Below are 27,627 nucleotides of genomic sequence, written 5' to 3' on the forward strand. Positions count from 1 at the left end.
CAGTCACTTTTTGGAGACAGTGCAGAGGGGCTGAAAACATCAGTTAAGGAAAAAAGATTCTTTAGATCCTAAGATTCTGTGATTATATGACTTGCAATCTCAACAGTGGACAAAAAACCTTGGCCCTCTAATGACAGAACCACAGCCCTTCTAACCTGAGATTGAACACCCTATGATGAATGGTGACAGAATGCAGAGAGGTTTCAATGATTATTCTGTTAATCTGACTGCAGGATGAATTATTATCAGAGCTGAAAAAATGAGCCAATTGTAGCAGCTCAACTAAATCATTTAACAGTTTTCTTTGTGACTACAGTTAGGTGCTAAGGCTCTTAGGCAGTGAATGTAAAAGGCAACTTTATTTGAAACCTCAGGCTACACTCAAGTTAACATGGGAAACAAAAGTATCTATACATTCACTCATATGAGCTGAACATGCACATCATACTAACCTGCTGCCCTCTGAATGAAGGGCATCTGGCTAGAGAAAAATAACTTTGAGGATAGCAAAATAAACAAATATTAAGACTCTGATCTTTCAAACAGAACCTCCCCAGAATTTTAGATGTTTTTTTAGTTCTCCTTCAAACTCCACAAAGAAACATTTCCTAACAAAAATATGGTATAATATACAAGCAGGCATGCAGGTATTCATTCATTCATTCACTCACTCACTCATCCATGTAAGGAAGTTAAGCTTAAACAGTCCAGGTCAGTAGTTAAAACTATCTAGATCAAATAGAACAGGCAAGCATCCACTATTCTTCAGAAGCAAACGCATACCTCAATTTTTGAAGTCTATCCATTTCTTCAGTTTTGGGTTCATTTAGTTCCTCTGTTCTTCTAGAAGTTTCAGCATCAAGCCAGTCAAGCCTAGAGAACAGTACAAAGAGTCACTCCAACTCTCCTCAAAGCAGAGTCAGGACTCCCCTGGGCTCCAATCTTGGCTACACCGTAGGCTTCTTAGGTGACTTCACAGTCCTCTAAGGAAACAGCCGATAAACGTAAGAAGTATGGCTAGACCCACTCAATATCAATTCGTTGTTAAAATAGTTAGATGATGTAGAATAGACCTGCTTACCTTTTTCTACCTCAGGAACAAATATTTACCTCCTTTTTTGCATTTTATCCATTTCTGCGGCTTTTAATTCTTCTAGTTCCTTTAATCTTTTGGAAGTTTCAGCATCAAGCCAAGCGAGCCTAGCAGACAGACAAGGGTCAAACCAATTCTGCCTTCACACTGCATGGTGCCATTGCCACAGCAACAGACAGAAGTTAGGATCCCCCAACAGCGCCAATCCTGGCTCCACTGAGGGCCTCAGTGGATAATGTAACCTCTCTGTACCCATAAAGCTCTCCAGGTCACGTTGCATGTACAAAGATATGTATGTACAAAAGCACTCTGAGTTAGTGTGTAAAGCAACAAGAAACCCCCTGCAACGGGTCAACAAAACTACCTATCACTGTACCTAGGATTTCTTGTTAGACTGAAACAAAGATCTTGCTGTATTTTCAAGTTTAGAGGAAAAAAATGGACCCCCAGCAAAGCCATCTAGGCATAATGAGGTCAAATAAAAACAAAAAGGAAAAGTTAACTGTGTACAAATTTATAGTATGTGAAAGGGCTTTGATTCTTTTGGACATGTGAATATTACCCAATTATTTAATGGCCCACTTTCATTTTTGCTTTCCCACAAATGCAAGAATAATTTTAGCCAAACAAATGCAGAGCAACCTGTTTTCACTGTTCTCTTCCTATGCCTCATCCCCGCCTACTTAAATCCTGCCTGTTCTGTAAGTCCTAGCTTAACTTCCATCTCCCTCCATGAAACCTGGACCTCTGTGGCAAGAAGTAACTTCTACTACTGCTTCTACTTTCTCAGTTCTTAGGTTATATACCACGTTCTATCTTAAATTATAGTTAATTACATACCTTCTCTACTGACTGTCAAATAAGCAGAGGCTGAGATATCTTATTCCTCCTTTAAAAAAGTCTCCATAGAGCTTACAACTGTGCCACTACAAAACTAGCAACTGGTATACAATTGACATGCATATAATTTTTGAATGAATGAAACAAGAAGGAATAAAAGAGGGGCTCATGGTATGTTGAACAGTTTGACAAAAAAGTTTAATAATCTACATTTTAAATAACTAACTTTATACATAAAAAAGGGAAGAAAGGGTTTGCTTCAGAGTCTATGTAAAAGTAGCCCTTTAATTTTCAAAGATTTGAAAAATACCAGCACAAACCTGGCTGCTTCATGCTCAACAGCACCTCTCAACTGACCTTCCTCTTGAGTAACTTCTTGCTGGAGAGACTCTTTTGTGGCATCTCTAGGGCTCGATTTCACCTTTAGCAATGCAGCACTGCAAAAATGGAAAAGTACACCTTAGTGATCACTCACTCCATGTCCAATAACTCATCCAAATAGGTGCCAGCCCAGAGCAGATGAGAGCATTAAGTTAATGGTGATCTGCGGCATAGGGCTAAATTGCAAGCTGAGTGTGAAGAAGAGTGAGATCCTCCAGCACTCAGACTCGGGGTCAAAAGGAAGAAATTTTCCTTTGCTTCAATAAAGCAATCACTATTTTAAATGAAAAGCAATGGTCAATTACAGAATACTAGGTGAACTTCAACAAAATCCTGTTATATAATATATAGATAAGGATCACTAATTGCATCATATTACAAGGTAATTCTGTACCTTAATAAGGCCTAAGACAACACTGTAAGCCTAGAAGCCTTATCTGCCCCTTCCTCCACCTACCACTCATTCACTCTGAAAGACAGTCCACCATATATTTGGTTTGCAATACAAACTTCAACCAATGGATGTTTTTATGAGCTTACTAACTCAATGCACAACTCTGTATTAATACTTATATACAAAAATACAGAAAACAGAACAGAATAATAAAAACAAAAAAGCACATTATGAAATCAGAAGACTTAATTTTGGCCCCAGCTCTGTTACATGAGCAAGACATTAAATCCTCTAAACATTATTTCTGCAACTTTAAAATGAGGGCTGATGGATGGACACAACCACTCCTTCAGAGTCATTCAGAATCTTAGGGGCATCTCTTCTACCAGGCTGCTCGCCCTGACTTCTCACAGCTCCACAGGCAGAGCCTCTCCCTTGTCCTCCCTTCATGTTACTGCTTTATGCTTCCCTCTTTTTTCTGTTCCATCTCCTCCTTGTTCTTTCAACTGTTTTTTCAAGAACTACTGTCCCATGGCAAACAGGCTCCCCTTACCTTTGAACCATTTCCCCAAAAGACTATTTGCACCTAACTCAACCCTGCTCCCCTTCTTTCTAGCCCTGTGGAATGACAACTCATTTTCCATGTGCTGTGAATGAAAGTGACAAGACAGTAATGTCGGCATTATCCTAACTGTCCCCGGCAGTTAAGACTGTTGACAAAATCCATATGGTTTTATACTTTATAATTATCTTGACTTGGAATTAGAATTATTTAAAAATATTTATTCCTTCAGCAAAGATTTACTGAATGCCTACTATGTGCCAGGCACTGGACATTCAAGTGTAAGAATGACAAACAGTCCTGCCCTCAAATAACTAGAATCTGTTGTGGGAAGAGACAAGGAAAGGGAAGTCCACCATCCTCCATATGACGACACATGTCCACTAGGCTGGGCTGGCCCACAGGAGGTTATGCTAACCACATAGTCAGGGAGCAAAAGGAAGCAAAAGGCTTCTAGACAAAAACTTCTCATGGATTTACTCACCCAAAAGAGCATTTCTTCTTAACAGGGAGGATTAAGGCTGCTACTTCATTTGCTCTAAGCTACAGTCACCTTTCATCTGTGGAGGAAAAATAAAATCACATACCCAAATAGTCCCTTGAATTTTTACATACCATTTAGGAGATGCCGGTGGTGACGTGGGGTTTGGAGGTATCCACGGAGCCCTGTGGTCTTTCACAGGCTGTCGGTTCATTTTTAACCTGGACGAGACTGTTGTCTGTTGCAACCTGCTTTTACTGTGAGGTTGGGTTGGTTTACTTCTTTCAGCTTTGTGGAATCCCTGTAAGAGATATAAAGTACAAATTATAAAGCCAAATGAATACCAAAGAAACTCTGGTTTCAATCTTTGACCCACTGAAGCTCCAAGTGTCTCCATGCTACACATGCACCCATCCAGTAAAACCTAAGTAGAAAGCACTACGGGAGAAATTTGGGGGAAGGTATATATTATGCTGAAGCAACCTTGGCAAGGGGTGGGGGTGAAGGATGTAGAATTGAAATCCCTGGCTTTGCCACTTATATAAACTATATATAAAATATGCTTTTATTTATTTATAATTTTTTCCTAATTAAACCAAAAATTTTTTAGACCATATTCTTTAGAGGTAAATTTGCTACCAAGCTAAATTCTTAGCACCAAGCTGAATTCTCACAGGTTCAATCCTGACTTCCCAATGACCCCCGTAAGAGTTTGTTTGGGAAGGAATAAAGTCAGTAACTGGTGATAACTGCTGAATCTCCTTTTTCTGAGTCCACCTGACAAGGTATAGATTTGCTACAAAAGCCTTTGGACAGCACTAGCAAATGGCAGTAACTACAATAAGGGCATTCAGACCGGGAGGTGGTCTTCTGGCCAGTTTTACACTCGTAGGGCCTTAAGTTAAGTTTCAAACAGAAGCTTAAAATGAACGTAGTTTCAAGCAAGTTCTAACTACCCAGCTGCCTCTGAAAGCCATCTGAGAAAGCACTTACCCCAGAATGTCTGTTAATACTCAGTGATCATTATTGATCAATATTTACCTTTAGCAGAAACCAAATCTTAACCCCCTCAAATCTTACATTTCCAAGTCAGAAGCATAAAAAAATTTAATTTTAAAATAGCCTGCCCAATTAGGATCTTGGTATCAAATTAGTTAGGATCTTACTGAACCAGGACATGAGAGAATGCTCTGTTCTAGTAACAATATTAAAACTTTTTATTTTTTGTTAAAATATAAAAACAACCGAGAGCTATGTTCAGTCAGCTTAGACAGTTAGACACAAGGGTTCTAGCATTCAACTGCCTGAGAACTCAAATCCTGGCTCCACTGCACACTAGCTTGTGTGATCTTGGACAATGTCAGATTAATATAAATTGGCCCAAAGAAAGAAATGATTTCATACTTGCTGTAGTCTCGCTGGCGCCAGAGTGTCTTTCTTCCTAAATGGCACATTCTCAGTCACAGGCTTCTTTTTCACTGCTTTTGTTTTTGCCGGGGCTATTGCCTCATCTTTGAAGCTTGCACTTTGGTCTAGAATAAGTGGGGCTTCTTCTGGAAGGATATCCGCATCTAATAAATCAAGCTCACTCTCCAACCTCTGGGTCACTGGAAGCTCTGCATCAGGCTCACACTTATCTACATGGAGATTTCAGAAGGACAAACTGAGGGAAATGCTGCTCAAATCAAATCACTGAGAATGATTATCTATATACAGATAAGCTCCACATATCTATCCTACTCCTGTTGAGAAACCAGGTGTTTTGTTGCTAAACTTGCTCCTCCTCTTACGAATACCACTACAGTTATATAAGCTGAAACCACGGTGTCATGGTTGACTCCTGAATCTTAGCTCCCATATTTACTCATTTACCTGGTCCCTTTGATCCTAATTCTGAAATATGTCTTAAACTTATCTCTGCCCTTCCTTCCCTTCTGCTACTATCCAAGGTCATGTTTGCAGTATCTTGTGACCATAATAATACCGTCTCCTAACTGATTCCTTGCTTTTATATTCATATCGTCATCTGGCTACCAAAATTGTTTTTCTAAAATGTAAATATTTAAATGTTGCTTCTCTATGCAAAGCCTTCAACGGCTCCTAATTTGATACAGAATAAAGTCTGAATTCCATACATGACATTCAACCTGCAATAGGAAAGGAAATAAAACTATCTTTATTTGAAGATGAGATAAGGGTCTGTAGAGAAAGCCCAAGAGAATCTACAGACAAACTATTATAACTAAGAAGAGGGGTCAGCAAGGTTTCTGGATATAAGAAGATAAACTCACAAAAATCAGTATTGACCCCACATATAAAAATAACTAATTAAAAATATAAGAGAAAAAAATCTCATTAACATTGGCAAAAAAAACCTATAAGGTACTTGGTAAGAAATCTAATAAAAGATGTATAAGATTTTCACAGAAAAAGTTAAAAGGTAAAGAACATGAAAGAAAATCTGTAAAAATTGTTTCATGAATGAACAGCTTATAAAGATATCAATCCTCCCCAAAGTAATCTACAATTTAAAATGCATATTCAATTTAAAAAATCTCAACAGATTTTTTTTTGTGTATGGATCTAAAACAGGTTGATCCTAAAATTCATATGAAGAGTAAAACCCCAAGAATAGCCCAAGTAATTTTTAAGAACAACAGTGGGAAGTGGGGAGGAGGCAGGAGTCTTACTCTACTGGAGATAAAGTCTTAGTGATAAAACTGTAAGATCAAGGCAGAGTGGGAGTGATGGTGGGACAGGCAGAAATCACTGAACAGGGTGATGTAACAAAGCTGGCATGACAAATCAGTGAGTGTGAACCGGACTGTTCAAAACACAGTGCTCAGACTACTGGTATCCACAGATAGAAAAAGAAAACTAAATCTTTGCCTCACACTGAACACCTAAATTCTAAAAGAATGAAGACCTAAATGTAGAAAGAAAACTCTAAAGCTTTAAGAAGAAAATACAGGAGACTATCAGTATGACATCAGGGCAGAAAAGACTTCCTTAAGGTCAAATATAATACTGACATATTTGAATTTTTTTTTTTTTTTTGAGACAGAGTCTCATTCTGTTGCCCTGGCTAGAGTGCCGTGGCGTCAGCCTAGCTCACAGCAACCTCCAACTCCTGGGCTCAAGCGATCCTCCTGCCTCAGCCTCCGAGTAGCTGGGACTACAGGCATGTGCCACTATGCCCGGCTAATTTTTTTCTATATATATTTTTAGATGCCCATATAATTTCTTTCTATTTTTAGTAGAGACGGGGTCTGACTCTTGCTCCGGCTGGTCTCGAACTCCTGAGCTCAAACGATCCTCCCGCCTCAGCCTCCCAGAGTGCTAGGATTACAGGCGTGAGCCACCACGCCCAGCCCATATTTGAATTTAATTACACTAAACGAAAACTTCCATTTGACAAAAAGACACCACAAAGTCAGCAGATAAGCCAAAGTTTGAAAGCAGATTATCTGTAATGCTCATAATTAACATAGGACTAATATCTAGACTATATAAAGAACTTCTACAACACTATAAGAAAAATAATCAATCAAACAAACAGGCAAAGGATATAAACTGGAAATTGAGACAGATAATCTGAATTACCAATAAAAATATGAAAAGACGATCAACTTCAATAGTCATCAGAAATATTCAAACAATGAGATACCATTTCATACCCACCAAAAGATGCGGAAAAACAAGTACTCTCACAAACTACTAGTGCAGGAGTAAATTGGCCCAACTACTTTGGAGAACAACTTGATTGCTCTAGTAAACTTGAAGATTCGCACACACTGCAACCCAGCAATTTCACTCCTAGGTATATACGCAGCCTAGAGGAACTCTCACATGGGTACGTGGACATTCACTTCACTTCAACTCTGTTTATAAAAGCAAAAAACAAGGAACACCCAAATACCCATGAATAAGAAGAACTGAAGAATAAACTAAGGTATATTCATACAAGGGAAACTTACATAACAGGTAAATTAATAAAGTGAATTCAAGTATCAATACGAACAAATCTTACAAACATAATGGGGGGAAGCAAACTACAAAATGATGAATACTGGAAGATATCATTTATTAATACATAAAACAACACTTTATACAGTTTATGGATAAACACATAAGCAGTACAAATATCAAAGTAGAACAGGTCTATTAAGTAATAATAACAATTGTTACCTATACTGAGGAAGGGAGGGGAATGGAATGAGGAGAAAGACTTCAACTGCACCTGTCAGGAGCTCCCCCTTATCCATGGCTTCCCTTTCCGCAGTTTCAGTTACCCGTCATCAGCCATGGGTCTGAAAATGTTAAATGGAAAATTCCAAAAATAAACAATTCCTAAGTTTTAAATTGTGTATCCAGCTGTACATGCTCCCCGCCCCTTAGTCACTTAGTAGTCATCTCAGTGATCAGATCAACTGTCGTGGTATCTTAGTGCTTGTGTTCAAGTAACCCTTATTTGACTTAATAATGGCTCCAAAGTGTAAGGGTAGTGATCTGGCACTTTAGATCTGCCAAAGAAGCTGGAAAGTGCCTTCTTTAAGTGAAAAGGAAAGAAAAAAAATCAAATGCTGAGGTTGCTAAGATCTACGGTAAGAAAGAATCTTCTGTTTGTGAAATTGTGAAGAGGGAAAAAGAGATTTACGCGAGTTTTGCTGTCACACCTCACACTGCAAAACTTACAGCCATAGTATGTGATAAATGCTTATTTAAGATGGAAAAGGCATTCAATTTGTGGGTGGAAGACATGAACAAAACGTATTATAAATGATGGCATTAGGTTCAGCACTATCCTTGATTTCAGGCATCCACTGGGGATCTTGGAATGTATTCCGCACAGATAAGGGGAACAGGATGAGCACCCCAAATCTGAAATGCTTCAAAATCTGAAACTTTTAGAGTGCAGAAATTACGTTCTAGGGAAATGCTTATTGAAGCCTTTCAGATTCCAAAGTTTCAGATGAGGGATACTTAACCTGTGCTGTACTTTATTTCTAAAAAAAATTTCTTGCAAATAAAGCAAGAATGTTAATATTTGTTAAATCTAAGTAGCAGATACACAATGTTTATTCTTTTCATTCCTTTCTGTATATTTAATTTATACTACTTCAACAGCAGTTAAGTCAAGGGTCAGATTACCCTGCATTGTCTACTTTAACTGGGTACTTTTCAAAGCTATAGAAGTTACAGAGTAAGGAAATATAAATTGGAAGAGAAGAATAGTAAAACTGAATCCTCAGTCTGTAATTTATTTATTAACTCCCAAGTTTAGATATATCAAAGCAACTCTGACTCTAGGTCCTGATACCTTTTCACTTAGGATTTGCATAAATCAGCATGTAAATGCAATATAAGTTTCAGGAGTGAGTTTGAGGACACTGCTGGTGGTGGGAAGGGCGCCACCATCCTTACAGCTGACAAGTTATACTAATGCAATCAACCATCGAAAGAACATTTCGGAAGCCGCTAAACCATTGCACCAGCCAACAATTATGTAAATCACAAGGCAGCTGATCAAATCAGGCTCAAGCATATATCCCAAACGAAGAGGGCACAGAGAGAGTTTTCCACCCAGTGGCTCCCCATGACAATTTTTTAGGGGTGGATGGGGAAGAGAAGAGCTTAAGAAATCAGAGTGCAAGAATTAGGCAGAGTGATATGATATCTAAAACAAACAGAAAAATGTAACCTTCTGAAATCCAGATCATATAGAAAAAACAACAAAAATAAATAAGAAGGCTGCCACGTCCTTAAGTGTCTTCCTCAAGGTCACACGGAGAGTAGTGGCAGAGCCAAGCCTTCTGACTTTCAGTCCCAGGCTAGAACCATTCATTTTGCCCTGTGAGGGACTAAGGAGCTATTCCACATAAACGTATTTTCCTGAGAACTAAACCTTACTTTTTTATGACCCAAAACTCACTGTGAAATGGCCACCAAAGATTTTTCTTAGTTAGAATATGCCTCATATGACTAGCCTTTTCTTAATAACTTGAGGCTATTGTTATGAACTAACAATACCACCTTACATTTTTGTAGCATTTAGTAATTACCTAATTTACTATTTGTAACAACTAAGTCAGTCACATAAGACAAGGACTAACCTCCCCATTTTATAGATGAAAAAATTAAGTTTCGGAGAGATTAAGTCAACTTAGGATCACAAACTGGCAAAGCTGGGACTAGAATCTAGTCTTCTTGGCTTTCCACATTTGTCTCCTGGCTTTCCTACATTTGTTCCTATAATGAGTTTTAGATTAGCAGGTTTCCCAACTTCTCTCTGAAGCCAGTCCTCCTCACTTTTCACCAGTAGGTTGGTGGGCACTCCTAATCTTCTCACTCTTTTAGGAATCACATCTCTGTGTGCAGGCCTGGAATGAATGGTCTCTGTATTCCCTGCAACGTATCAGAAGGGAGCATCCCAGAACCTAGAACTCAAGTGACTGTGATTTGCCGCTCACAAGTCTCTTCTTATTCAAATACACTTCTTCACAGAGTCTTTTAACAAATACTTAAGTGCCTAACTGTGTGCCAGATGCCAGGTAGTCACAGAGGATATAAAGACAAACAGACATGACACCTGTTCTCAAGGGAAAGGCTGGCAAAGGCAGACTTCTGATTCAAAGGCAGACACTATGTTAATTCTACGTGCCTACCAACGAAAGAGAAATAACATCCCATTATAGTGAACAACTATCTAATGGTAACTGAGTAAATTAGCTTTTGTTATTGTGATATTATAATATAATAAAAAACATATATTTGGTCTCTCCCCCAGTTTCTGGCATAGAGCTTCTAAAACCCTTATAATTTCCTGAGCCACAGGGGTGCTAGGAGCATTGTATGTTCTAATATTTGGTCTTTAACTCCAATTCCTGACATAGGGCTCCCAATCCCCTAGAATTTCCTGGGTGACAGAAGCATCTTTTGTTCTAATGAGGTGACTCTTGGTGGGCTCCTAGATGGGGGCTGGTCATCAGAAAAACCAAGCCATAATTAGAAGCTTGGGACTTTCAGCTCTACCCTTGGAGGGGCCAAGGGGCTAGAGACTGAGTTAATAATTGATCGTGCCTACATGATGAAGCCTCCATAAAAATCCCTGAAATACAGGTTTTGGAGGGCTCCTGGGTTGCTGAACACATTGAGGTTCTTGGAAGGTGGAGCACCTGGAGAAGGCATGGAAGCTCCAAATCCCTTCCCACATACCTTGCCCTATGCATCTCACATCTCTTCCATCTGTTTGTTCACCTGTATCCTTTGTAATATTCTTTATTAAAAAGGGGTGAACATTCCCCTGAGTTCTATCAGCCATCTTAGCAATGGGAACCCTGATTTACAGCTGCTCAGTCAGAAGCACGGGTCACAACCAGGGACTTGTAATTGGTGTCTGAAGTGGGGGCAGTCGTATAGGATTGAGTCTCAACCTGTGGGATCTGATTCTAATCCCAGGTAGACAGTGTCAGAATTGAATTGAATTATAGGACCCCCAGTTAGTAGCTACTGGAGAAGTGCTTATGCAGTGAAAAAAAAACCATACATCTGGTGTCAGAAGTGAAGTACTGAGAGTGTTGAGTGAGTGAGAGTAGGAAAGACAGTTTGGTTCTCCCTGTCTCTCGCAGTTACACTCGTGTTAGAGGTGGAGCACTAAGCTATTAAGGTTCCACAGAACAGTGGCAGATTGAGATAGAAATCAACCAAATTCTAGACTGATAGATAACTTTCAAATCAACAGAGGAAAAAATAAAACAGGAAAATCTTGGTTAATATCGTAAATTACAACAAAGAAAAAAAAACTTTGGCAAATGAAAAATATAAAATAAGGTAGAAAAAAGTTCAAATATGTCATTAATCTCAGTAAATGTAAGTAGGTTAAATATAGAGCTCCAAAACAGGGTTAAAAACACCAATAATAAACTGCTTAGAAGAGACACTCTTAAAATAAAAAAGCAAAGAAAGACTGACTATAAAGGGATGAAAAATGTTATTCCAGGAAAACACCAAATAAGTTAAGTAGATGAAGCAATATTAATATCAGACAAAACATAAGCCAAGTGAATGACCTTAAACGAGATAAAGAGAGATATTTAATAATAACAACATACAGGCCAGACATGGTAGCTCATGCCTTTAAGCTCAGTGCTTTGGGAGGCCGATGCAGGAGAATCAATTGAGGCCAGGAGTTTGGGACCAGCCTGAGCAACATAGTCAAATTCTGTCTCTACAAAAAAATTTAAAAATTAGTTGGGTATGGTGTCATGCACCTATAATCCTAGCCACTTGGGAGGTTGATGTGGGAGGATCACTTGAGTCCAGGAGTTCAAGGTTATACTGAGCTATGCTTGTGCCACTGTACTCCAGCCTGGGCAACAGAGTGAGACCTTGCCTCTAAAAAAACAAAAACAAAAACAGAAAACCAAAATTTAAAATCCACCCAAAAAGATTTAATAGTCAGGAACTATTATGCTTCTACTAACACAATTTCAAAACATACAAAGAAAAAATTAACAGAAATGTAATGAGAAATTAAGAAAGTCTCAAGTACCACAAGAGACTTTAACATATCTTTATACCAGTCATCTACAGATCAAGTAAACAAAACCAGAAAACTATTGAGGAAAAAGAAATAAAAAGATTAAGATTGTAAAGAGGGAAATAAAGCAGTAGTTATGTACAGATAATATTGTATACATAGCAAAACAAAAATAATCTTATCAGAAATAAATGAGTTTTAGCAAGATTGCTGGATATAAGGTCAGAACATAAAAATCAATATCAATTATATATTTATAGATCTCCAATAAACATTGGCAATTAAATTTTTAAAAAAAATTTACAAGAGCATTAAAAATACCAAAACCAAGGAGTAAATCTAATAAGGGATGAACAACACTACACACGCATAAATAAATGTGTGTGTGTATATATTACACACACACACACACACACACACACACACGCACACATATATATAAAAATTACTGAGAGTATTTAAAGCTAACCTAAATAAATGGAGAGATATACCCTGCTGGTGGATTGTGGAATTTAATATTGTAAAGATATCAATTCTCTGGTTGTTTTTTGTTTTTTTGGAGGAAGTGGAAGTAGGTGGAGGTTTAGTGGAAACTGATGAATTCTGATTTCAAAATTTCTATGTAAATAGCGAAGGTCAAGATTAGCCAAGACATTCTGGAGGGAAAAGCTGTTTAACTGGATATTAAGACTTAGGATAATTAAAGAGCATAGCACTGGCATAATACAGTGTCCAGAAACTGACCCATACATATGTGGACACTTGATTTATAACGAAATTGGCACTGCTTGTCACTTTGGGGAAAGAATAATCTTTTCAACAAATAGTGCTAGGTCAACTGGATACTCATCTGGAAGAAAATGAAATTTTCTAGGAAATAACATTAAAAAAATTTTCTTAACCTTGGCATAGGGAAAAGCTTCTTAGGATACAAAAACAAAAATAAAACAAAATGAAAACAATACAGGAAAAGACTAATTGAACTACTGTGAAATTAAGAATTCTGTTCACCAAAAGACAACCACTGAGACAAGCAAGACACATCTTATTTCTAAGATATTTATAACACATATAACTGAAAAAGTTTCCACATACAGAATATTTCTGTTAAAAAATATATAAATCAATAAAGAAATGAGAGAAAGAGGAAGGAAGGAAGGAGGAAAGAGAAAGAGTGAAAGAGACACAGGAAATAGGGAGGGAGGAACAGCAAGAGATCTGAACTGGCACTTCACAAAAGACATCAAAATGGCCTATAAAAATATAAACAAGCACTCACATCATTTAGAAAATGTAAATTAAAACCACAATGATAAACTTACACACCAACCAAGTGGCTAAAATTTTAAAAACTAATAACAAGTGCTGACAAAGATGTGTAGCAACTATTCTCACGTACTGCTCATGGGAATATAAAATGATAAATGTGCTTTGAAAACAAAACTTTATCTACTATAGTTGAACAAACACATAACCTATGACCTAATAATTATAATCTTGGGAATAACCCAACAGAAATGTATGCACATATGTACCAAGAGACATGTATAAGAACAATCATAGTGATTTTCTTTATAATCACCCAAGACTGAAAATAACTCAATGATTCAAACAATAAATTGTGATATACTCATATAGTGGAATACAATATAGTAATGAACATAAATCACAGCTATACAAACAGAATAGATAAATCTCACAAAGTGTTAAGTAAAAAAAACCTGTCCCAAAAGAATATCTATTGGATAATTTCATTTTTACAAAGTTTCAAACCAGGCAAAACCAAAGAATGGCATTAAAAAACAGAATAATAATCATCTGGGGAAGAGGGAGGGATATAGATTGGAAGGGGTGGGTACAAGGGGAATTTCTTAGGTGCTAGTAATATTCTATTAATATTTCTTTACTTGGACAGTAGTTACGTAAATGCCTTTGTCTTCTGGTAATTAATTGAGCTGTAAATTTATACTTTTCTACTTTTTTACCTGTATGTTCTATTTTTATTAAAAGGAAAACTAGTTTACTGGATTTGGCCATACTTATTGATGGGTGATCTCATCTATCTAGAAAAATACAAAAGAATTAACTAACATAACATCATTACTTTATACATCAATAGGAATTTTTAAATGTTGTTTAAAATGTTTATAATTTTAAAATGCTACAATTGTAAGTTATCATCAATTACAAATATACCCCCATTTCAGAAATGTTCAAATGCAGACCTCAGAATAAACAAAATACAGTATCATAACAAAAAGAGGTTCAGCACAGTGCCAGATATAAAAGCAACATACAAATCCAATAGCTTTCCTTTAAGTAGCAATAACCAATTTCATAATAAAAAAGAATTTCCCACTCACAATAGCTATAAAAATCTTATAGTTTTTATAATATAAAATCTAGAAATAAGCCTAATAAGGAACTTATAAAACCTACATGCAGAAAATGATAAAATTCAACCTATGGGATGCAGAAGGGGCATGAATAAATGGACAGGAAGATTCCATATCATAAAGATATCATTTCTCCTTGAATTATTATAAACTGAATGCAATCAAAATCCCAACAGCATTTTTCATGGAACTTGACTAGCTCATTCTAAATTCCTCAGGAAGATGAGCAACGACCATCAGCAAAATTTTGAAAAAGAACAAAGAGAGGAGAACTGCCTTATCAAATATTAAAATATGAAGAAAGATTGATGATTTGCCTACAAAACTAAAATTTTCTGTATCAGAGAAGACATCATAAATAAATTTCAAAGATAAAAGACTAAGCAGGGGGAAACATTTACAATACATGTAAACCAAAAAAAGATTAAGATCCTTTTTAGGTATATATAAAATATATACAAAATATATAAAGAACTCCTATACACCCATAAGCAAAAGACTTAGAACCCAGCAGACAGATGGAGAAAGAAAATGAGCAGGCCAATTACAGAAGAGGAAATAAACATGGCTAAGGAATATGTGAAGATATGATAACCCTCACTAGGAATCAGCAAAATGCAATAAAAAACAATAAGATATCATTTTCTACCAAGATTGGAAAAATTTTTAAATTTTATTATATAAAGTACTTGGCGAGGAATGGGGAAATATATATTGATGTCACTGTTAATCAAAACATTAATGTACACCTACTTTTAAGGGGCACTGGCAGTATCTGTTTTTATGTGCACACCATATCATCTAACAATTCCATACCTTAGAATAACAAGAATTTATTACCTATGTGAAAAAATACATTTAAATCAAATGCATGTGTGTGTGTATATTTATCTATCATTAAAATGTAATAAATTTTTAAAAGGTAGGGTTCTAACTTCCAGTCTATAAGGAATTTACTTTGGGTAGCCCAAATGCTACCATGTAGGACAAGTGAATTTTACTTTCCCTAGACCTCCTCCACAGAAGAATAGTCCAGCCTCCAGCCTAAGGAAGCATCTTGGTTGCTATTTTCTGATCCCAGTTAAAGTTCATCTATTGTGGACTAGGTTCTAAACCCTGATTTTCCCCTTAGTGCATTAACTGTTACAGCCCAGATAATTTCAATGAATAAAATATCTCACAATAAACACTTTAAGACACATACCAGCAAGAAGTTTCTTTGCCACTGAAGGTCGACTCATTTCCCATGGAAATGTCTCCTTTGCTACAAAGGCTCTCCTCTTGCTCTTTGGTGATGTACTTGGCCATCTCTCTAAGGTCCTCTGGCTACCAATGGGAAATCTATTCTGAATTTCACTGAAACATTTCTTCACCTTTTTGGGTGACAGTTTCTTTTCCAGAAGAGATTCCAAAGCCTGCCATGAAACAATTATTCTCTTAGTTTATCTTTTTTTTTTTTTTTTTTTGAGACAGAGTGTCACTTTGTTGCCCGGGCTAGAGTGAGTGCCGTGGCATCAGCCTAGCTCACAGCAACCTCAGACTCCTGGGCTTAAGTGATCCTACTGCCTCAGCCTCCCTAGTAGCTGGGACTACAGGCATGAGCCACCATGCCCGGCTAATTTTTTTGTATATATATTTTTAGTTGGCCAGATAATTTCTTTCTATTTTTAGTAGAGACGGGGTCTCACTCTTGCTCAGGCTGGTCTCGAACTCCTGACCTCGAGCGATCCACCCGCCTCGGCCTCCCAGAGCTAGGATTACAGGCGTGAGCCACCGCGCCCGGCCTCTCTTAGTTTATCTTACATAAGTAGGGCTTTTAATCACAAAACAGAAAATAAGGACTCCAGAGAAATGTGTTATTAAATGGCTATCTCTAATGGTTAACAAAACGTTAATTTTAAAATTTTATTATATAGAATACTTAATTAGTGAAAATAATTTCTGTGAGTTCCTTTACATGTTTAGCTCACTAAAATCAATAGCAAAGAGATAATGAATTTGACTACTTTTAAAGGCATCCAAATCCTAAAATTAAGGATAATCATTTCAGAAATTAACTATAATCTTCAGAGTATTATCCTATATGCTTTAAAAGCATTTTATTTCTCAACAAAAACTCATAAACTCAAATAGTCTTTCAAGTGTGCAAACATACTACATTTAACATACATTTTCATAAACTAAAGGAAATTGAGCAGGTCGGGTGGCTTTGGTTACTTGTCTACCACAATTATGGTAGAAGATCTGTGTCCCTCCTTCCTAAAAAAGGCATATCCTCTATTGAGCACCCAACCACTCATTACTGGGCAGTGAGGGCCCCGTCTCCATCTGGTCAGTACAAATTAAGGACAACTGAACGTAGCCAGGGAGGGTTAGTTCAAATGGTAATAAGGTAATAAGATAATAAGCTGTGAAATGATATAGTACAGCAATAAGAAAGAAAAATGTCTTGCACTATTGAATATTTTCAAAAGTAGGGGAAATAAACATTCTGTTTAAGAAATATGGTAAATGTACTCTTGCTCATGCTTAAAATGTGGGAGACAAACTAGACAGCAGCCTTTCAAGATCCTTTCTAGAATTACGAAGCTATGTCCTCTAAAGGAAATCATTTTGGCCAATAAATGTTTTTTTATGAGTAAGTTTAAAAAGCATCACATGACTTGACATACTGCTTAAAGTCCTGAGGTCTGTATCTGACAATAACATTCCTGATAATGAGTTCTATATAGACAAAGGTAACCAATGCAAATCACAAACATATCTGCTGGGTAATGGAATTGTAAAGACAGAAGGGGAGTTAGGAGACCACCAAGAGCTAGTTAATAGTGGTAGAACTGCCACGTCATTTAGTCCAGAATTCTCTCCACTACATCGTCGTTCTTTTACAGCTAACAGCTTACTATGCCATGCTGACATAAAGATGATCTTTTTATTTGTGGATAACATATGGTGTAGTAGAAATAAGTATTGGCATGGGAGTCAGAAGATAGGAAATTGATTTCCAGCTCTCAAAAGTAGTAATTTTGAATCATCTCTCTGACTTTCGCTTCTTTAAAAAAATAAATCTTAATCTATCAAATAGTTGTAATAAAACCAACTATAAATCACACTGCTATAGTAAGAATCAAATGGCAAAATTATGCAGTAGCACTGTGCAAACTTCAGAGAACTATAAAATTAAGAGCATACTGCTATTATTGTCTTTGTCACCAATGAGAACTAAGAACACTATTCATTCCTGACTAGTATATGCCAGTTGTGAGTTCTAGAAGTCTCTAGTTACATCACAAGATTTAAGGCTTTGCTTCCAGATACTGTATCTTTAAGTGTTTCTTCTTTTCTAAAATCCATCTAGATTAAACACTACTATTCCAATCTAAGCACTAATTTAAGAGTGCTTTACTCTTTTCCTTTTCTTTGCTAATAAATTCTTCCTTAAATGGCATGGTCAGGGAATGGAATATTCTGTTTAATTAATGGACCTGGTTTAAAGTTGTTATATGTTTTATACTCAAGTCACCAAATTTCAAAGAAGTGAAATACAATATAGACTAGACTGTAAAAAGGATAAAATAAAAATGAAGTGTTTCTTCTGCCCCTGCAAAGCTTTAATTTACTAGGTAGGAGCTTTGTCTTGTGTTCTGCATAAATCCTCATGAAACTAGGCAACAGTAAACATTACTTCCAATACACTTTGAGCAAAAATCGGAGTCAATTTCATACCTCAATTTGTTGCAGAATATCTATAACCACATCAGGAACAGAAGGATCGGCATCCAGCTTGGCAGAACAAAGTGAAAGCTGGCGGATAAGGCTGCCCAGCTCCCTACACCATGTAGGAACTGGGTGTTCCCCTCGGTCAGTAAACTGAGTGACAAACATCTGTAAGGCCCGAATGGCTCCTCGATGGGCGGCTGCCAGCCTAGACATTGCCCATGACTGGCAATAAACAAGATGTGAAAAGTTATTTCAAAATTCAGAACTTCCTAATACTAACCCAACCTTTAAGAATATTTATAGTCTATCTCCTTTCTATATAAAGTGATTCCTATTATGAAAACTTTTTCATGGTAAAGGGAATTATAAAGTTTAAAGTTTTCTAATGACAAAGTTTTTTCCTTCCTATTCACAGTTTCTAATACCAGCGGCAACAACAAAAATATATTCTTGAAAACCTGTTCCTTGGAAGGGAACCCCATATTCAGAATATTGAAGTGCTCACTCTGTCATTAACAGGTTTCTACAAGCACTGAAAATATATTAGTGCAGAGAACCCACATGCAATACTAACAAAATACTGGGAAGTGTAATTTATAAATTTACAAATCAGTGTTAATCATAACTTAATTGCATCATACCTTCTTAGTGTGTTTAATTTTATGTGGACTCAATTTATCCAATTCTTCCTGGATTTCTTTTACCTGTTTTGTAAAGGGAAAAAAAGGAAAACTTCGTACCTTTCCACTGATCTTTTTTGTAGAAAGGGATACATCTTGTCTTGTCCAAACATAACCATTATTAATTCAAATCACTTGCAAATGAGAAAAGGCTCTTCACTCATGAACCCAAAAAATAGTTACTGGTTTCCAGTTCAAGATGGTGAATAGAGCACACTGTTCACCTTCCATCCCTTGGTCCCCAATGTAATAGGAATTTAACATGAAGGAGCGAAGGAGGAGGTGACTCTGGAAAGGTAGGAGGACCGGATCATGAAGTCTTAGGTGCCATGCTAAAGAATTTAGCTTTCCTCTTCTAAGTTACAGAGAGCCATTGAAATCTTTTAAGCAGAGTTCTAACATGGTAAGAGTCATGTTTTAGAACAATTTCTGTGGCAGCAGTGTAGAGTAAGAACTGAAACAGAACCCCAAAAGAATACAGAGCAAAATCTAACTCAGGCATATTCTTTTAAATGAAAAACTACTAAAGCCAACATGGGATGTCAGTGACCAGAAATTACTTAAAAGCTTATTAGTAAATAAGTCATTAGGTAAAAACATTTTTTTAAAAATCTATTGCAATGTGAAGAATGTAAATGCCTGTTTATCAGGCACTAAACATGTCCTGAAAGACATTTAACATAGTTTTCATTCTTTACGGTTTAATAAAGATTCAAATTATTTATTATCTACTAAGGTTCCAGTACATTATTAACACGAGACAGATGGGAAACTAACAAAGTCCCTTTCCTCTAAGACTAGGGTTCACAGCTGGGAACAAGGGTTTCAGGGTAACTGATCCACCTGACTTCCTAGCAAAAATATGTGCTGTACAAGCATGTCTGGGCTCAAGAGTCTACGACCTCAAAAAGTCAAGAACCACTGTTTAAGGAGTTCGGCCATATACATATAATACACACACACAAAAGTAGATTACAAAAAGAAAGGAATTATTTGTCTATGTGTTCAGGAAATTAGCCTCACAAATCAGTAAATCAGTCAGAAATTCTCTAAGAAAGCAATACACAAAGCTGACTGCCCCACTTCTCCCTGGGCCTTCCACACCTGCTGCTGGAGGACGTAGAGCATTCGAGCAGAACGAACAGCTTGCTCCTGTCTCCTGACACGGACTCGGCGTTCTTCATCTGGATCCAAAGCCTCTTCTAGTCTGTCTGAAAATATTTCCCCCCCAAAGGTGACTTATAAGCCATACATACAAAAACTTATAAAAACATCAATTATTTAAAGAAACAATAAAGTCGAAGATCTCTAGTTTTATTGAGAAAAAAAGTGAGGCTCTCATAACAGAAAATTTCATTTTTCATCAGCCAAGAAACCAGCAATGAGTGTGCCTGTGTACTGACACAGAGATGGAAAGGACATGAAGACATTAACTTGAACATGCTTCCCTTCAGGCCGGAATTCCCTGAACCAAATCCCCCTGGACAGCTATTTCACTGTGAGGCATCGCTTACTATTTTATTAAAATTCTTTATATTGAGCCAAAATCTGTTGTGCTTTCTATTTTTTTCAAAAACTCTTTATCACCTATTTTTCTGTTTAGCAAGATTATTTTGACACTTTCTTATCTTGAATCCAAAAGAGAAGTCTTTCCTCTAGCATATTAAGATAGCAAGTATTAAAACTATTTGAATGTTGAAAGTCTTCATATATTTGTCAGTAAGCACATTCTGTACACACTGGTGCTCCACATTTTCAAAAGATTGGTTCAAAGAAATTACTTCTGGAAGACTGCCTGAGGGAGATGCAATCTAGCCACACCTTCAGGCCTGTGGTTTTCAAAGACGTTTATACAAATTCTCCTACAAAATTCCAACATACATGTCAGAGAAAAGCAGCATTTTGTTAGTATAAGTGTATTTTATAAGTTCAAATGTTTAATATGCACTCATTAAAATATCAAACAATGAAAAGGTATAAGGCTGTTTTGAAGCAGGCAAAAATTTGTAGTCAGGAGTCGCACATCTAGATGCAGTCTTATAGGAGCCTACAGGCCAAATTACTTCCATCTCCTTTGGGTTGCACAGCGGGGAGAAAATCCAGATTCAAAGCTTGGGTGAATATATATGGGAACTGGCCTAGACGGGAGGAGGAGGTGGGGGGGTTAACTGCTCACCTTACAGATGATTCTGATGCAGCTGTTCTACAGAGCAGCACTTGGGAAGCACAAATGGGCACTGTAGGGCTACGGAAAACATGGTCTGCAGCTAGATGCCATTGCAAACTATTACTAGTCTACCACAAGGTAAGTGCAGAAAGTGAAAGTATACATTTACATGCTTTTAAAACAATTTGGCACTTTTGTCACATTTGTATTATAGTTTACAAAGTATTGATTTATGTTGAAAATTTAAACAAATAAAATAAACCAACCCAGGCTTTCCCCACAGAGAGTTTGAAAGCTCTGTTCTAAAAGTCCCCGTGTTAGGCCTGATCACCAGAGCAGTGGGCCTCCTGGCTTCATCCCCCTGGTAGCGTGGCTTCTACCCACAAATGTGCAGGGGTCGTGCCACAGACTGAGGCTAAGGAATGTTATGAGAAACAAACCACAGCACTTCTGTTGTTTTGGTATCAGAATGTTTTTGAATTGTTCATGACAGTACACAACATACTCTTCAAGAAGACCCACAGAAGAAATTTCTTTCTGGCTTTAGTATGTGGAATAATTATTTTCCCTACACAATTGTTTTTTCTGTTTTAGATTTTATAAATTCTGCAACCGACCACAGTTTCCTCATTAGCTGGTTCCTAGGAAGCTCAGAAACAAATATGTAACTTATCCCTAGTAAATCTTTATCCTTTCCTTATTTTTTCCTATGCCACAATATACTCATGTGCATATTTTTATTTTACCTTGTTCAATCACAGATGTTTTTTTAAAGTTACCTTAAATTCTTTATGTAACATGCACAAATGTACATATGCATATATTAAATTTAAAATGCAAAAAAAATTCTAGACTATATACTATCCTAGCACAACAGTTCCTTTTCATGCTTAACTCCTTATTCCTTGCAGTTTGAAAGCTGGGCTTGATTCCCTACTTGTTAACAATAGCAACTCAAATTCTCCAAATAGAATCAATCTTCTATTTCCCAGGAAAATGCAAGGGCCCTGAGAAGACCAAAGAATTATAGAAAACAGTATATGATGATCATACACCTTCCTTTCTACCCTATGATCAGATATTTCACACATATACCCACAACTTCCCTTGTCACTAGTGTATACTCATATAAACATTGCCTAAGTGAGAACTGGTTTTATCTGTAATATACATACACTATGATCTTTTTTGGAGCAAATTAACAATAATTTTGCCAGAAGGACTTCTGCGAATGAAGGAAAACATTATGGGATAATTTGCACTCAGACACCAGAAGACCTAAGGTTCAGACAGCAGGTGCCCCAACTCCTAGGCTGGGCTCTCAGTCAGTGCACATACAAAGTGAGCCTACAGTGAAGGAGCTCTCTCATGTGCCTCTGCTGGAAAGGGCTAAGGCAGAGCAGACTCGTTAGAGAAAGAAGACATTGGTCAAACTCCAACTGCTTACTATGAGTGCTCATACACTAGTGAACAAACACAAAGGAAGGAAGGAATGGAATTAGTGATAGGGTGGGAGAGTCCTGAAGGAATGCATTTGAACTATTCCACACTCATGGCATCAGGTCAAAATGAAGAATCTAATTTTTCTCACCTTTTTTAGTTACCGCTTCAATTTTGTGGATACAACTGCTCAATTCTTTCTGGAGACGCTGGACTTCTAGTAGACTTGTCTGTTCACTTAAGTTTTTGTGGTCATTTATCCTGGGATGTGGCTGACAGAGTCCTGGATCACGGGTGGGTGGTGAATTTGGCACATTAAGACTTGACTGTCCTGGATGAGATGTGTACAGGTATACCTTGGCACCCGAGCTGGAAATTTCTACTTTGGATGGCTGGTGGCTGCACTGACACACTTCTTGACTCTTTGATTCCTTCCTTTCCACCCTGTGGTCAGATATTTTATACTTAGTATGTCCACATTTCTGAGAGCTTTGGGGTTGAATTCTGAGATGATGTTCCTTTATACGTTCTTCAAATTGTCTTCGTTTCACATCTCTTTTGGCTAGGTGGACAGCATAGCTAAGTCTCTCTTCTGATATGACGGAAAATGAAACAGAACTGCTTAGGTCAGGATCAACTCTAAAATCTGCATCTTTACAATGGTATGATTCATTGTACGAGTGCTTCAGTTTTTCAATTCTAATTGCATGTGGGCAAGAATATCGGATTGCCAAGTTGCTTGAATGTGTAGGAACATTCCTATTAAACTGCAGCTGGTTCTTTAGAAAGTAAATAAAAGTAAGCAGACATTAGAAAAATAACATATTACATAATTGGTGTATGTCATTAATTGAGTTTCTAAAATTTCACCCACCAGATTATTAGAGCTAAGAGGCATTCTGTTGGGCTGATACAATCAGTGCTTTTCTACACCACTGAGTTCATTACATACCCCTGGTTCTATGCTACAATCTTATGTTTACTAATATCATCTTAGGATCATACTCTAAAAGCCAACCCAGAAAACTTCAAGCAGCAATCAGTAAGTCCCAGTTATGAACTTCTGTCCCGTTTCAAAATATCAGGCTCCAAGGATCATTAGGACTATTATGAGCAACTATATGCCAATAAATTGGAAAACCTAGAAGAAATGGATAAATTCCCAGACACATGCAACCTACCTAGATTGAACCATGAAGAAATCTAATAGCAAGTAATGAGATAGAAGCAATAATAAAAAGTCTCAAAGAAAAGCCCAGGACCCCGATTGGCTTAACTGCTGAACTCTACCAAACATTTAAAGAAGAACTAATACCGATCCTACTCAAACTATTCCAAAAAATCAAAGAGAGGGGAACACTTCCAAACTATGAGGCCAGTATCACCCTGATACCAAAACCAGACAAAGACACAGCAAAAAAAGAAAACCACAGGCCAGTATTGCTGATGAACACAGAGGTAAAAGTCCTCAACAAAGTATTAGCAAACTGAACTCAACAACACATTAAAGAGATTATTTCTCATGATCAAGTGGAATTCATCCCAGGGATGCAAGGATAGTTCAACATATGCAAATCAAGAAATGTGATACATCATATCAACAGAATGAAGGATAAAAACCATATGATCATCCCAACAGATGCCAAAAAGCATTCAATAAAATTCAATCTCCCTTCATGAAAAAACTCTCAACAACTGGGTGTAAAAGGAACATACCTCAAACATAATAAAAGCCATATACAAGAAACCCACAGCTAGCATCATACTGAACAAGGAAAAACTGAAAGCTTTGAACATGACAAGGATGCCCACGTTCTCACTTCTTTTATTCAACATAGTACTAGAAGTCCTAGCCAGAGAATTAGATAAGAGAAAGAAATAAAGGGCATTCAAATTCTAAATGAAGAAGTCAAATTATTCTTGTTTGCAGATGATATAATCTTATATTTAGAGAAACCTAAAGACTCCACCAAAAATACTATTAGAACTGGTAAATTCAGTTAAGTTGTAGGACACTAAATCAACATACAAAAATCAATAGCATTTCTATATGCCAACAGTGAACAATCTGAAAAAGAAACCAAGAAAGTAATCCCATTTACAATAGCTACAAATGAAATACCTACAAAGAAGTGAAAGATGTCTACAATGAAAATTATTAAACATTGATGAAAGAAATCGAAGAGGAAACAAAAAAATGGAAAGATATTCCATGCTCACAGATTGGAGGAATTAATATTGTTAAAACGTCCATACTACCCAAAGCAATCCATAGATTCAATGCAATCCCCATCAAAATACCAATAACATTCTTCACAGAAATAGAAAAAATCCTAAAGTTTATACGGAACCACAAAAGACCCAGAATGGCCAAGGCAATTCTGAGTGAAAAGAACAAAGCTGGAGGCATCACATTACCTGACTTCAAATGATATTACAAAGCTATAGTAACCAAAACGGCACAGTACTGGCATAAAAACAGACACATAGAACAATGGAATAGAATAGACAACCCAGAAACAAATCCACACATTTACAGTCAACTCCTTTTCAGTCTCTTCAAAAACTGATGCTGGGAAAACTGGATATCCATTTGCAACAGAATGAAACTAGACCCCTATTTCTCACCATATACAAAAATCAAATAAAAATTAATTAAAGACTTAAATCTAAGACCTGAAACTAAGAAATTACTAAGACATTGGGGAAACATGCCAGACATTAGTCTCAGCAAAGATGTCTTGAATAAAATCTCAAAAGCACAGGCAACCAAAGCAAAAAAGGGCAAATGGGATCATATCAAACTAAAAAGCTTCCGCACAGAATGGAAACAATCAACAAAGTGAAGAGAAAAACCCACAGAATGGAAAAAAATATTTGCAAACTACCTATTTGACAATGAATTAATTACCAGAATATATAAGGAGCTCAAACAACTCAATAGAAAAAAAACAAATAATATGTTTTAAAAATGGGCAAAAGATCTGAATAGACATTTCTCAAAAGACATACAAATGGCTAATAGATATATGAAAAAATGGTCAACATCACTAATAATCAGAAAAATGTAAATCAAAACTACAATGAGATATCAAAAGACAGGCAATAATGGATGCTGGCAAGGATGTGGAGAAAGGGGAACCCTCATACACTATTGATGGGAATGTAAATTAGTGCAACCACAATGGAAAACGGTAGGAAAATTCTTCAAAAAACTAAAAATAGAACTACCATATGATCCAGCAGTCCCACTGTTTGGTATATATCCAAAAGAAAGGAACTTAGTATATCAAACATATTATTTGCTCTCCCATGTTTATTGCAGCATTTTCACAATATCCAAGATATGGAATCAACCTAAGTGTCCATCAACAGATGAATGGATAAAGAAAATCTGGTACATATACACCACGGAGTATTATTCAGCCATAAAAAAGAATGAAATCCTGTCATTTGCAACAACATGGATGGAACTGGAAGACATTACGTTAAGTGAAATAAGATAGGCACAGAAACACAAATATCACATGTTCTCACTCACACGTGGGAACCAAAAAAAATTGTACTCATGGAGACAGAGCATCGATGGTTTCCAGAGGCTGGGAATATGAGTAAGGGGGTATGGAAGAGGTGGGAGATAAAGAGAGGATGGTTAATGGATACAAAAATACAGTTAGATAGAAAGAATAAGATCTAGTGTTTGGTAGCACAATAGGGCAACTATAGTTAGCAATAATTTATTGTATATTCCAAAATAACTAAGAGTAGAATTAGAATGTTCCTAATAATGTAGGGATAAGGCAGAAAAGGAAGGTCAAGAAAGCTTGAGAGGGCAGCCATTTTGACTGATATCAGACCCTAATCACTCTTAATAAGGAAGTCACCAATAAGTTATTGCCTGAGACCACTTGAGGATGGATGATTTACTAAGCTGGATGTCTTACAAACTGTGCTTACCTTTCTACGACAGGAGTTTATGATTAACCTTTATAGCCTGACCTCAAGACAATGCTAGTAACTATGGGGTTTTTGAACATCTAAAAAATTACCATTACACCATAAGGGGTCCCCATTCTGCTGGGGAAAGGACCCCTACTCCAACCGTGGAATGGGATCTGTTGTCTGTCTCCATCTCAATAAAACTTTCCTATAGCTAGTTGGCTCATTCTCAAATTCATTCCCTCAGGAAGCCAAGAACCCACTTGGCAAGTTCAGGGGGCTTTCTTCCCTCCACTGGGACACCCCCTGTATCACTAACACAAAGAAATGACAAATGCTTGAGGTGATGAGTATCCCAACTGTCTTGATTTGATCATTGTACATTATGTGCTTGTATCAAAATATCACATGCACCGCATAAATAAGTATAACTTATTTACAATAATTAAAAATATTTTTTTTAAATGTTAGGGTTCTGCAAGTGATCAACACAATCCATTAGAGCTTTCCTAAAAATGCTGTAGCACACAAACACACCAGACCTAAGCCATTTGGTAATACTTCTTCAGGTCTTCCCAGGATTTTACATCTGGCAGCAGGACCCATCTTTCCTTCTGTGCCTAAGTGCATCTCGCTCTAAACAGTCCACTTATGCCTTCTTCTGCAGGCCCCAGTTTTTGTCAGTTTTCCTCATAATAAATGAGGAAACTCATTTATTTTTTCCTTTTAAACTTTCCTCAAGTTTTGCTTTGTTTTGCACTTAAGAATGCTTCGATATTCCTATAGTGTTTATTTTTCATGGCTGAATTTTCCAAAATCCAATGAATGGCCTTTTTGTGCTTAACCTAACTATAACATTAAACATTTAGGTTGCTCCAGTTTTCCCACTAATAGAAATATTACTTCAATTAGTATCTATGCATTTAGGTTTTTCTCTTTATAAATTATTTTCTTAGGATAAATGATCTGTTCTGGGATTACTAGGCCAAAGGAAA

General features: G+C 36.8%; 1 protein-coding gene across 6 annotated transcripts in view; it reads right to left on the minus strand.

The window, feature by feature from the left end:
- Positions 1-27,627, minus strand: part of KIAA0753 (KIAA0753 ortholog) — a 62,004-nt gene that overhangs the window by 24,279 nt on the left and 10,098 nt on the right. For 3 of the 6 annotated variants that reach the window (XM_045526013.1, XM_045526016.1, XM_045526014.1), the window contains exons 3-12: positions 22,845-23,472; positions 20,191-20,297; positions 19,048-19,110; positions 18,413-18,628; positions 15,891-16,101; positions 5,156-5,388; positions 3,886-4,052; positions 2,254-2,370; positions 1,111-1,200; positions 784-873 (exon numbers count right to left, since the gene is read on the minus strand). In XM_045526013.1, coding sequence (XP_045381969.1) covers positions 784-873; positions 1,111-1,200; positions 2,254-2,370; positions 3,886-4,052; positions 5,156-5,388; positions 15,891-16,101; positions 18,413-18,628; positions 19,048-19,110; positions 20,191-20,297; positions 22,845-23,472 — 1,922 coding nt within the window. Of the gene's footprint in view, positions 1-783; positions 874-1,110; positions 1,201-2,253; positions 2,371-3,885; positions 4,053-5,155; positions 5,389-7,939; positions 7,956-15,890; positions 16,102-18,412; positions 18,629-19,047; positions 19,111-19,146; positions 19,375-20,190; positions 20,298-22,844; positions 23,473-27,627 lie in introns of those variants that run through there. The other 3 variants (XM_045526017.1, XM_045526018.1, XM_045526019.1) reach the window with 3 other exon arrangements.

Source organism: Lemur catta, chromosome 15 (assembly GCF_020740605.2).
Source record: "Lemur catta isolate mLemCat1 chromosome 15, mLemCat1.pri, whole genome shotgun sequence".
Lineage (NCBI taxonomy): Eukaryota > Metazoa > Chordata > Mammalia > Primates > Lemuridae > Lemur > Lemur catta.